The following is a 13,721-nucleotide window of genomic DNA, read 5'->3' on the forward strand; positions in this document are numbered from 1 at the left end:
CAGGCGTAAATACACGCTCCTTCAAAAAAAAACTTAGAGATTTCAAAAAGTATAACCCAAACTCTAATATTTTTGAAAGTTTATGAAAGAATTGTAACATTGGCATATTTTAAGCAAACTTAACAATTCATAACAAATTGTAAATCTTTCAAACATTAGTAGTTTGTCCTTGAGGTATGAAGATAAAATATGTCTTGGCCTTTACAACTCCCTTCAGACTCTAAGCAAACAGACAATTCTTCCCGCTGTGCGTCCACGAATACACGGAACAACTGAGCTTTCCAAGTGCACTTAATTAGTTCAAACCTTCCTTCAAAATCACCACTCAGCCCAGCAGGACTGCAAATCTGTTACAAATTGTCCCTTTTCCCTCTTAATGATGCACACAATAACACTGCCCCCACTTTGTCATCGACACAATGCTGCCCATCGTGTTGCACAAAGATGAAAGAGAAAGCAGTGAAATAACAACAACAATGAAATGCTAAAAACTTTAGAGACGGCCTCGCAAGAGCATTTTGAAGAACTACAAGGAATTTCATCTAAAAGAGACATTAGGACAATTAGCGAGTTTGAGTCTGGGAAGGAGGAACAGGTGTTACGGCTACCATCCAATAATGTGTACATTATGTAGGAATTATCCCTAATTGTCCACAGAAGAGCGTCAGCATTCATTCACTTAACCTCTCTTCCTGGAAACAAGTATTCACTTTAAAGGGCACAATAACCTGCAGGAAAGCTTTTAGTATAGTAAAGATTGTGGCGGCAAGGGCAACCTCAAGGTGTAAATTTCCTTTTCCACTCTTATATTTAAGGCCTGGCCTCGATGAGGGCTACATAGTCCGTGCCTGGAGCTTCCAACATAAAAAAATAAAATAAAAAAAATAAAAATGGGTGAACGCATTGTGGCAAAACGAATAAGAAAGCAAAAATGAAGAATAATATAACACAATGAGTATTCTAGTAAACAAAATTAATATTTTAGGCTTACCAGCTATGATGACGTACCAAAATATTTAAACATGTAGTGTTATCTAGATAATAAGTATGCCAAGCATGGGAAGCAGGAGGAATGGCAAAAAAAGAAAGAAGAGGACGAACAGGAGGTGAGAAAAGAGGAGGAAGAAAAATGGGGAGAAGGAAGAAGCAATAAAGGAGATAGGTTGGCATAGGAAGAACTCTGGAAGGGAAGAAATGGAAAGATGCATAGAAAACCCTGCACAGGAAGTGAGGTCAAAATTTAATAATTTGTACGTGTATATATATATAGATAGATAGATAAAGCTCACAGTGTTAAGTGTGGAAAAGTTCTGAGGAGATTGTGTCTGGCTCAATAGCGCAGTGGGCTGTTGACGCGTTATCAGCGGAGGTCCGTGGTTCGAGTCCACGCATTGAGTCAGAACTTTTTTCACACTTAGCCCCTCGCAGGAATTTGATTCCTGTTTCTAAAATTGTATTTGAATTAATCTTCAATGCATTTATACTTATTCACACATACATACGCATGCATATACTTACGCTAACATTCGGGGTCTGCTTAGCAGGCACGTGAGACATCGGCCATGATAAAGCTCACAGTGTTAAGTGTGGAAAAGTTCTGAGGAGATTGCGGCTGGCTCAATAGCGCAGTGGGCTGTTGACACGTTATCAACGGGGGTCCGTGGTTCGAGCCCCGCGTTGAGTCAGAATTTTTTCACACTTCGCCCCTCGCAGAATTTGATTCCTGTTTCTGAAATTGTATATCGTTACATTTGTTGGGGGGTAGAAAATGATTACCTTAGAGCCAGGTAGAGTGTATCGATTACCATGCACCGTATGTCGCGATGAAGAAGAAACCCCATTTGCATTAAATAAATAATCAGATGAAATTAAATAAGTAGTGGACGTAGCTTCAAGACGGTCGATCTTTTATTTTCGACAAGCTTTCGACCAAACATGTCTTCTTCTCAGTCTTCCTCGAGTTCGAACTCGCGGAAGACTGAAAAACGTCGAACTTGCGGAAGACTGAGAAGAAGACCTGTGTATATATATGTATATATTACCTTAATCGAAGATATGTATATATAGGTCCTGTTTTTCACGTGACTGAAGCCTCTCCTCAGTGAAAGACACATGAAAGCCTGCTTGGAGTTTGCAAAAAAGCACCTAAAGGACTCTCAGACTGTGAGAAACAAGATTCTGTGGTCTGATTAAACCAAGATTGAACTGTTTGGCTTCCGTCTGGCCACTCTACCATAAAGCCCAGATCGGTGGAGTGTTGCAGTGATGGTTGTCCTTCTGGAAGTTTCTCCCATCTCCACACAGGATCTCTGGAGCTCAGCCAGAGTGACCATCGGGTTCTTGGTCACCCCTCTTACCAAGGCCCTTTACCCCCGATTGCTCAGTTTGGTCGGGCGGCCAGCTCTAGGAAGAGTCCCGGTTGTTCCAAACTTCTTCCATTTAAGAATTATGGAGGCCACTGTGCCCTTGGGAACCTTCAATGCAGCAGAATTTTTTTTGTCGGCTTCCCCAGATCTTTGCCTCGACACAATCCTGTCTCTGAGCTCTGCAGGCAGTTCCTTCCACCTCATAGCTTGGTTTTTGCTCTGATATGCATTGTCAGCTGTGAGACCTTATATATGGACAGGTGTGTGCCTTTCCAAATCATGTCCAATCAATTTAATTTACCACAGGTGGACACCAATCAAGGTGTAGAAACATCTCAAAGATGATCAAGAGAAATGGGAGGCACCTGAGCTAAATTTCAAGTGTCATAGCAAAGGGTATGAATACTTATGTCAATGTGATATTTCAGTTTTTTCTTTTTAAAAAATTTGCAAAACTTTCTAAAATCCTGTTTTCTCTTTGTCATTATGGGGTATTGAGTGTAGATTGATGAGGGAAAAAATGAATTTAAACGATTTCAGTATAAGGCTGCAACATAATAAAATGTGAAAAAAGTGAAGTGGTCTGAATACTTTCTGAATGCTCTGTATGTATATATATATATATATATATATATATATATATATATATATATATATATATATATATATATATATATATATATATATATATATCTGTCTGTGCGTCCATCTGTCTGACCCAAAACTAATCCCTCGGGTTTGGGGCTAGTTCTGCCAAAACCTCTATGGAACCTGTTGGGGTTCCAGCAGGTGTCCTTAGGTAGGTGGAAGGTTTAATAAATTCCTTAATATAGTTGTGATTTTGAGTTTTGATCCATAACTGCTCCCAATCCGGAAGTAAACACAATGATTTGGGCAGAAGCATTCTCTGCTTTGATAATATCTCACTACAACTGTGATTTTGAACCTGAACACCACATGTTATCATGTCAGAATGGCCTTTATATTTGTTTACCTCACAAGTGTTTGTAACATTGTATTTTGTTATACCAATGGTATCTTACTATAATTCACCAAATGTCCGTCCGTCCATCTGTCTGTCCGTTCGAAGGTACCGCAAAAACGGCTGAACCGATCGCAACGATATTTTGGGTGGGTAATCCGAGGACCCCCTGGAGTAAAATAGGCTATATTGTTTTTCCAAGTTTTCCAAGTTTTCCAATTTTCCAATTTTCCAGTTTTCCAGTTTTTCCAAACACGATGGAATAATATTTACCGATATGAACAGTGATGTGGCTTTTGTTGAAATTATACATACCAGGAGAGAGTAGATCGATTCCTGACGAACTCTTCCTATATAAACCTGCGGCTCCGAAGTAACACGGCAGCGTGTGCAAAGCGACTGAGAAACAGGTGTAGCGGCCGCTTCTGTGTTACAGATTCGGCGCGCACTGTTCACACATAAACGTGCAACTGAGAAAGACGTGTAGCGGCCACTTCCGTTTTGCAGAATTCAATCTTTTTTCAAAATGGGCGCCATGTACTGTTTAGATTTTGATGATTTGCGTGTGGTATGATTAAACGGATGTTTATATGAATCGTTTCAAATAAAAAAGCCTTCAATTTCTAATATTTTGCCTTTTCATTTGGGCTTCCCAATTGAAGCCCCTCCCATAGGGCGGGGTACCGTTGCTCATATTATTAATTTGTGATTGGAGTTATGCTGATTGGAATGAAAATATAGAGAGATTGAGTTGAAAGGAAATTATGTCATATTGGCGATTCACAGGCAGGATATTGCATCACAACGTGTGCCATCCTTCAGATGGACATTAATTCAGGTGACCAGTCTGCTGGCATTAGTTGGTGGATGTTAAAATTCCCGAAATGTCTCTTGCAAAGAGTAAGCGAGCTATTGTAAACACCCTGGCTAACTTCCAAATTCCTGCTACCTTCAGTCGAACATCAGGCCTGGCAAATTGTTTCGTGAAAAGGCTGGACTTAAAAAACTTTCCCCAGGTGGGAATTGTTACTGTTAAGTAAGTAGTAGCAGAGATTTAGTGGAGTAGCCGTATATGTGTCAAAGAAACGAGATTCAATTATGATTTCAGTTTGGTGATTTAATCACAATTGGGTGCAGCTAAGTTGCCGAAGCATCGGTCCCCTCTAACATGTCTGCCATTATCACACAAGGAATCTGGAATCTGATCATGGTGCGGGCACACGTTGTGAGAATGGCAACGTGGGAGCTTCAACATCCACAAGCGGGTGCTACATGGATATTGATTGCCCAGTGGTCCCAACAGTTCATCATCATAAAGGGCATGTGACGAACGAATGACCAAGTATGCACATTTAAATTGTAACAAAAGACCACATTTCGAGGAGTGACTGCGGATGGATAAGAAATACCATACAAAATGACGCCTCAGTCAAAAATAAATAAATAAAGTGAGCAATAAAATAATTGTAAAATATATAACAAGATTAAAAACATTTGCTGCAAGTGTGTCAGCCAAGGCCAAGTAGAGGTGATAGGCCCCGGAGGCAGGATAATTTAGGAGTAATATTAATCAAGATGCATGCATGTGACAGCTTATAAGCCTGAACAGATTCCTCTGCATTCCGCAGCACCCACTTCATCCAACCACCATCTCTTTCTCATTTATTCAATGACAATGAATATCAATTAGAAATTGGTCAAATGGAAAAATGTTATTCGAGCATGCTTTTGAATATTCACCAAGATCAGAATTTCCACAGAGAAACTGAACAGCCAAAAATATGCAAAATGCAGATTTGATGAAAGTTTCTGAAATATCATGTGAAATCCTACTTTTGGTATTCATGGATCACTTCAGAAATATTTCATTTGGAGAAATGTTGTTTATAAATGGTTATCAATTAACTCTATGATTCGAGCTTTGGAATGAGCTCATTTGATTCTGCAATCTCTCTTCTACCCCTTCACACCTTCGGTTTCACCACTGATGGAAAGAGGTTTCTAGAGATAATTATGTGACGGAATCACTTCAAGAATCACGTTGTCACATATTCGACATGTTCTATGATCTGCGGCATCTGAAAAGTGTTGATTAGTGAGGCCTCGTCCATTTATTTTGTTCACAAATATGATAGTGTATGTGGCCCTACATACGGCAAACCATCATATACTCCGAACTTGTCCATCCTTCTCTCCTTCCCTTTCTTTCCCCAATTCCTCTCTCTTCCCAAACCTCGCCAATGGAAGTGATTCAGTGTCTTGAACATACAGGCCTCACCATTGGCTATGACTACTTCTGGGATGACCACAATGTAAAGCTGGCCTCCAAAGCTAACCACAAACAGGACATCCACCGTGATTCCAAGCCATTTCCTGAATTACTCACAGCCTGCAAGGCCTTTGTCTATAGCTCCATGCAGTACTGCTCTCCCATATGGGCCTGGGCCCCAGCATGACATCAGTCTCTCTGAGATTCCATGAAATCTAAAGCTCTTAACATTATTGGAATCTCCCACAATGTCACAGAAGCCTTAAAATGAAAGATCTGTTGCTGTCATATCTCTCATGTTGCAGATCGGGGCCATCTCTCCTCTGGGCACCTCTCATATGGTCTCATATGTTCTTTCTGCTCTGTCCTCGGACCCTCCACAAATCCTCTAGGAAGCACTGTTCTCTTCCAGTAAACCCTCCTGGGGAAACTCCAAAGGATGCACGTTTTCTGCCCACCATCATTCCTTTGGTCCTCTTTTCACCCATTTGCTGAACCGCTTTCCACAATGGTTATACATCAATGATTGTCTCACAATGGTGATGCAATCACACTCTTCCCTCCAGGGATTCCAGCAAGCAGTTCACCACCATCTACTGCCCTCCCCCTCCCCTACTCGTGATGTTTTTTGTCCCCAAACCTCAGGTTCCTGAAAGGTCACTGTGTTTCCTGTCCTTCTTTATCACTCCTCTTTTCATGTTCTTCATTCCATTGCTTCTTGTGTCCAGCTGTTGATCCATCGCCTCACTTGCACGATGCTGCTAAGATCATAGGCCCCCATACTTTTTTTTATCCACAACCCAGAATTTGAAAATCACATTTGCCTCAAGACCCAAATGGTCCCAGCACCTACTTGGTACATTTACCTACCATAAAAATTGTCAGAAAAAATGCTTTCAACAAGAAAAGCCCTTTGTAAAACCAGGACTTGTGAAAAGTTAGCAAGCTGCCAACGTTTGAAAATGGCATATTGTTGTAAGATCAAGTGGCGCGTAGTCATCCGCGACCCATCAGAAGGCCCTCGCAATCCAAGTTCGTGTCACGACCCTGGGTTTGGGAACCCCTCCCTGGCTTAGGTACTTCATGGAAAATGATGAAAAACAATTCTGAAATCTGTATTTTACATTGAGAGCAAAGAGATTTCATAAAGCTCATCAAACCAATGTGGACTTACTGTCAGCCAGATGCCATCCAGTGAATGCAATGTAAACTAGAACAGCACTCGGTAGAGCACATACCTCCACCAGGCTGAACAGTTTACGTTTTGTATCCCATTGATAGGCCGGATCTGGATTCAGATGTGAACCAAAATCGAATTGCTTATTCTGGTCACCTACCCAAGTCATCCACCAAGTTTTGTCATAATCTGTCTACAACTTTTGGAAATATCATGCTACATATCGTATTTGGCCCTATCACTCACTATTGGTGATGAATCACTTAAAAATTAAAAAATTATTGCATCCGGATCCATAATCGGATCTTCACCAAAATCGAATCAATTCATCCTTGTCATACACACAACCTGTTCACCAGGTTCCGGCCAAATCAGTCAATAACTTTTTGAGACATCGTGCTATATATCGGTTTTTGCCCTATTACTCAATGGTGAAGAATCACTTAAGAATTCTCCAATCTAGATCCGGATTCGAATCTTCATCAAAATTGAATCAATTCTTCTTTGACACACACTCAACCTATCCTCCAAGCTTTGTCCGAATCCGTTCACAACTTTTTGAAATATTGTGCGATATACAGTATCATTGTTTGCCCAACCACTCCTCTTGGCAGTGAAGAATCACTAAAAAAAATTATCGGATCCGGATCCGCATCCGGATCTTCACCAAAATCTCATCGTTTCCTCCTTGTCACATACCTAACCTCTCCTCCAAATTTCCTCCGAATCCATCCACAACATTTTGAGATATCATGTTCACAAACAGACAAACAGACAAACAGACAGACATACAGTGGTGAAAACATAACCTCCATCCACCTATGGTGCCGGAGGTAATAACCATTATACCATATTCGACAATATGTGAAATCACTGCCTCCAAATGAACTTCTTTCAGATCCTTAATTAATGTAGAATATAAAAGAAATCCTTACCGAGGCACGCATCACCATCAGCATCAGCATTGGGCATGAATCCCGGACGGCAGGTACATCCACCAATCGGAACCATCCACTCTCCATCACCGTTACAGTAAAGCTTGATGGGTACGTTCACCTCTTCCGCATTTGGCACACATGTTCCACGAGCAATCACCAACGATGTGCCCTCAGGACCCGTCACTGTTTCTGGAAAACTTGCAAAGTTTTGCACTGCAGACGAACACTTACGGAAGTAAACTCGTACAGAAATAAGTGACATACAGCCACCAAAGTCTTGGAAGGCCAAATAGAAACCTTTGTGGGTCAATGGACCAAATCCACGAATCTCACTATTAATTTTCATGAGTCGTCCCCCAAGGTCCACCTCTGAGAAGCTTTCATCCGGAGCAATTGTGTCCACCTTCATGTATGGCTTTTCCATCCAGAATGGTGTCATTTTTGTGGCAATATCAGCATCAGCTTCAAAATAATACAGGTTGAAGGTCTCCTTGCATGATCCAGGCACATTTGGGATGGAAGAACAATCCCTCACGGTGAATTTCATTTCAACGTAGACGCGCTGTGCACCCCTCCGCTCCACAAAGTTACTACGCAACCAATTGTTCTGGTTTGACTCAAAAACATTGCACACCTGGTACGTGCGTATTGTGTGCATATTCTCATCAAAACCGCTGACCTCTTCCCACTGGATGGAAATGACAAGAAAATGTAAGAATACAAATCAGAATTATTGTTATAATCTTTCAAACATTTATTTTTCCATACCTGTCAAAATATGTTCTGGAGTTTATTCGGATAATGTTTCTTTACTCGTTGCACTATTTGGTATTTGGTATTTTGGACAAACTAGCTTTGAATATTCCTCAACCATAAATTATTATGTTCACTAAACTGGGCTAAAGTAGGCTAGCAGGGCCATACTCTCAGCTGGTCCAAATGTGGTAGAGCAGTCTCAAGACTAAACCAATCCAAAGTGTTATAAACATGGCAAAAGATTGAAACTGGACAAAAAAACAGCCAAACCTAGCCAATATCAAAAACTATCCAAAAACTAAACCTTGTGCAAGTAGAACAAATTGGTATTGACATTGTATTGACATTGTATGTAGACCTTCCATGGCATGGCATTCTAATTACAAAATAAATAGCAAAAACAATGATAACATTGTAACAAGCATATATTAATACTAATATAATGAACAACAATAACAAGAAGAAGAAGACATAAAATGTCAGCCCTCGTGGTTTTAGTAATTCTGCTGTCCAAAGTTAAAGGCCGTCAGTCGGTCATCTTTAGTTGGATTGCAAAACAAAATCTTCTGCATATGTATACTCTCATGTATTGTATTTGTGCCACGTTTGAACAAAATTGGTCCATGCATGTCGAGAAATGGTTGAGGACACGTTTAAGTTTAGAAAATAGGCACCAGTCGGCCATATTGGATCTGATTTCAAAGAAAAATGGCGTGTGTATGTAAGCCATCATTCATTATCTGTGTGCCAAGTTTAAACAAGATCGGTAAATGGATATCCGAGAAATGGTTGAGGACATGGTCAATATTGGGTTGTTTTACAACATAAATGGCCACAAGTCTACCAGTCGGCCATCTTTGATCAGATCGTAAAATAAAGTGAGATGCACGTGTATACCTTAATGTGCTGTGCTTGTGTTAAGTTTGAACAAAATCGGACCATGCATGTTCAATAAATGGTTGGGACACGCTTAAGGAACAAAATGGCCGCTAGTCAGCCATCTTGGATCTGATCTCAAAAGAAAATGATGTGCGTATGTAAGCCATCATTCGTTATCAGTTTGCTAAGTTAGAATAACATTGGTAAGCACATGTCCGAGAAATGCTTGAGGACGTATTCAGCATCAGATCTTTTACAACTAAAATGGCCGCCAGTCGGCCATCTTTAATTGCATCACGAAACAAAACGATGTGCATATGTATACCATCATGTGTCGTCTTTGTGCAAAGTATGAACAAAATCGGTCCATACATCACCTGATATGGTTGCAGACGGATTGACGGATAAGACCCAATCCATAAGTCCCCATTGAGGATTAAGTCCAACGGGGGCTAATAATATTAGTATCATTTGGCAATAATAATAATGAATGTATAATCTCCATCCCCTCCTCCCCTCTTCCCTGGCATAAATACATCTGGGTGTGGTGAAAGGTAAGCTAATATTCAAGCACTATGGCATGCAAGTAAGCACTACGGCAGGCAGGTATGTTCGAAAGCTGTGAAGACCAATGGAAATTTGGTCCAATGGATCAACGAACCCCCTAGTAAAAAAAGCAAATACGTAAATAAATAATTAATGTGCACTCAAACTGGCAACCAATAAACCATGATGGAACATGCACATCCAAAATGGCCATTCGGTACCATCTTTAACTCGAGAGTCACGTTAATGATGGGTCACGGGGTGAACGACAAGCTTAAAACCTTGTACTTTAAACAGTAAATGAATGGCCAGAAACATTCTAATCAGTGTAAGAGAGAGCTCGGTGAAACAAGTGTATGAAAGTTAACATTTATAAAAACTATTGTGTGACAGTTCCAATCAATTTGATGCTGGATTAAAATCTCTCAAGCTGCCGCTGAGCTCAGTGTTGAAAGGTGAATGTGCATTAACATGCCGCGCTAGTCCGGCTCTTAGAAAGAAAGAAAATTGCATTTGGCCACTGTGCCAGCGTGTTCCATTCATACGGAATATATTGTTTCATCTCTGGTGTCTAGAAAGGGGACTAAAAGGCAGCAAAAAAAAAAATCAAAGCCATAAATTGAACGGCATGCGGAGTTTAAATGGTAAAAGCCATCGCGGTGGTCTTCAGCTCGTGTTGGCCTACGAAAAAGGGTGATGCTCCAGGGAAGAGCCCAACACTTGAACATAATACGTACGTTTCTGGCTAATATTTCAGCAAACTTTCCAGAACCTAACGTTTGTGCTCTTAGAATGCATGAATGCTCAATTTACTCAATTTTGATCCTGTTTTAATTCTCGCGTATCAAGTTGCAAGAAATTGGTCTTGTCACTTCTCCAGTCATTGAATACCAGGGCATGAATGGGATCTGGGTTGCTCTTTAAGGAGTTATCGTGAGTGAACTTAAAATCTACCTCACAGATTGGCCTTCATAAAACTTGGATATGCCTAAAATGTTTCTTCCTTCAGGTTTTATCAGGAACCAGGACTCGGACACTGACTGCAACTCAAGTAACTCTTGCCTGAACTTTCATGATCAGGAATCGAGGACTTCAACAATGGTATGCCTGAACTTTTTGTTCTTTTGGATATCATCAGGAATCCTTATTATAATTCACGGACCAGTGTTTCTCTGTTTGTTTGTTTGTTTGTTGCGCTACTTCTGCTACAGTTCTGGCCCGATTACATCCAGACTTGCTGCATAGGATCATCATGACCCGAAGTAGTGTATAGGGTCGTTGATATTTTTGTCGGTGGTCTTGAGGGGGGGGAGGGAAGGCGTGCAGGTGGATGAAAATTCTCTATGTAAGTGTATATGATGTAGCGCCTCCTCCAGGTGAGAGAGGGTATTACAAGTCCCTTTCTTTAACGGTCCAGTTTTCCAATCCCCACATTTTCCAGGGCAGTGAGGAATTTTGAATTCTAAGTAGTAGGCATGTTTTTGCTTCATGTATGTAACCTGGGTTATTTTTTTTATTTTCGGGAGCAATTGAGGAAGCTGTCAGTAGCCTATACACCACCCAAATAAAAGCATGTGTTAGAAGAACATGTTGCATGCTCAGAACAAGGTCACCCATAGGGCGGTACTCTGCTAGTACAGATAAAACCTGGGTAAAGGTACTATTATATATGAAATCACATCAATAAAGCCATGCCTCTCATGTGTGGCAAGCAAGCACCTGCAACTGCTCTCAACAAATTAACAGCATTCTTCACTTGTAAAATAACCAGTGAAATGGACTCAAGCTCAGAATCCATGGAAGTTTTTTTTTAATTTCAGATTTAAGGCATATAGGTGTTTCCTATTTTCCTATTTCCTTTATGGATCGGTTTAGCAGGTGATAATGTCAATAAAAATAATGTTATGGTGCATAAAAATGAGTCATTATTTCCAAATGTGTTGTTAATCAGAGATTGGGGTTCGTGGACGAGCTCAGATACATTAGACAACAAGAAAGAGGAATCAGAGATTGCAGACCCTCGCCAGGATGTGTTTTCAGTGGTTTTTAAGAATTTTGTGTTAAAAACAAATATGGCGGCCGAACCACGTGACCGATGACGTCCTCATTTTTTTTCTCCACTAATTTATGCCGACATGGCACTCAAGAAATTTCATCTTGATCGGATGAAGTTTTGTACTTGTCAAATTATGACGTCATAATGGAGGCACCTATTATGACATCATAATTAACATATTTTATTCGCCATGGAGAGTTCTTTACAATGAGCCATGTCTTGATTTTTTCGATGCGGTGCTTTCGGAGATAGCGGTGCAAAGTTTTTCGGTTTTTCCAAGATGGCGGCCATACCACGTGACCTATGACGTCATAATTATAATTTACAAATTCTACAGGTGGAGTTGCACCTATGGTGGAAATTTCCTGTCAATCGGACCAACGGTTGCCGAGAAAATCATATTTATTCTGTGCGGTTAAACAGACAAAAAAACAAACAAACAAACAGACAAACGGACCCAAATGCAATACCCTCTCCTCCTGCGAGGGCAATAGTACCATCGGCATTGCAAATAGATCCTGCAGAATTATTTCCCATATTAGAGTTCAAGGACTTTCTATGTTTTAATGACGAGACTTTAAGTAGGAGAAGCATTGAGGGGTAGCGCACTGAAAGGGTGCGGCGACAAAGAGGCGGGACTCCTATGATTAGCTGTGGGATGTCTGCGGCCATGTTAACCCATTGTTTTCACTTGAACGAAGGTGTCAAAGCAACAGCTGCGAGGCGGTAGCAAGAGCTCAAGTGTCGGTTTTGGGTCCATCACGACCTCCATCTGGTATACACCAGGTCAGATTCAAGGCATAAGCTCGACATCAGGTCATCTTACCCACACAGATGCATAATCATTACTCAATGGTCAATTTTTTAAAATCTCTTTCCTGGAATTGTCACCATCTGTGGAGAGACATTTGCGTTGAAAGAGCAATTTCATTTGTACAGGGCAACATTGTGTGGCCTGTTCTTGTTGTCAGTCATAAAGACCATTTGTGACAATTCCCGTGTGATAACAAGGAAATTCTGATTCAGTGAGCAAGCAAACGTCTCACATTGTGAGCAAGCAAACAGGCCTTTTGGGTGCAGCGCTGCCTTGTTTGTGAAGATCACAGAATGTGTGGGTTCAAATCCAGCTGAACGCAGCAGTATTAGGGATTTGGATTATAAGCTTTGAAGAATCGAAGTAGTTTCAGGAGAAATGTCATTCCACGGCTGCATTGTCGGTAAAAACCCAGCTGGCTCATTAACCACCTTTACAGACAACACACAACAGGCATTTTAAGGCCATTTTCCCTGCTAGAGGGGAGGACCAACGGGACATTTGTCCAGGGCCCAAACTCCTCAGGGGGTGCAAAAAAAAACATACCATACATTAATTTATTTGTAAAGCTGGTATTATTTATTCTCTTGTTGTCTCAAAGTTAAGATGGGAGACAGGAATTCAAGGTCTAATATAAATTACCCAACATGTGTGTGTGTGTGTGTACGTATGTATGTATGTGCGTATGTATGTATGTATGTATGTATGTATGTCTGTAACTATGTAAGCATGTAAGTATGTATGTATGTATGTGTGTATGTATGTATGTATGTGTGTATTTATGTAAGTATGTAAGTATGTAAGTATGTATGTATGTAAGTATGTAAGTATGTATGTATGTATGTATGCATGTATGTATGTATGTATGTGTGTATGTAAGTATGTAAGTATGTATGTATGTATGTATGTATGTAACTATGTAAGTATGTAAGTATGTA

General features: G+C 40.5%; 1 protein-coding gene across 6 annotated transcripts in view; it reads right to left on the reverse strand.

Annotated features, from left to right (window-relative positions):
* The window catches only part of LOC137428972 (ephrin type-B receptor 2), a 252,354-nt gene that overhangs the window by 161,992 nt on the left and 76,641 nt on the right, over positions 1–13,721 (reverse strand). For all 6 annotated transcript variants that reach the window (XM_078780888.1, XM_068118902.2, XM_068118905.2 and 3 more), the window contains exon 3: positions 7,730–8,420. In XM_078780888.1, the coding sequence (XP_078637014.1) occupies positions 7,730–8,420 (691 nt within the window). The remainder of the gene's footprint in view (positions 1–7,729; positions 8,421–13,721) is intronic.

This window comes from Myxine glutinosa, chromosome 6 (assembly GCF_964187855.1).
Source record: "Myxine glutinosa chromosome 6, kmMyxGlut1.1, whole genome shotgun sequence".
In the NCBI taxonomy this organism is placed as follows: domain Eukaryota; kingdom Metazoa; phylum Chordata; class Myxini; order Myxiniformes; family Myxinidae; genus Myxine; species Myxine glutinosa.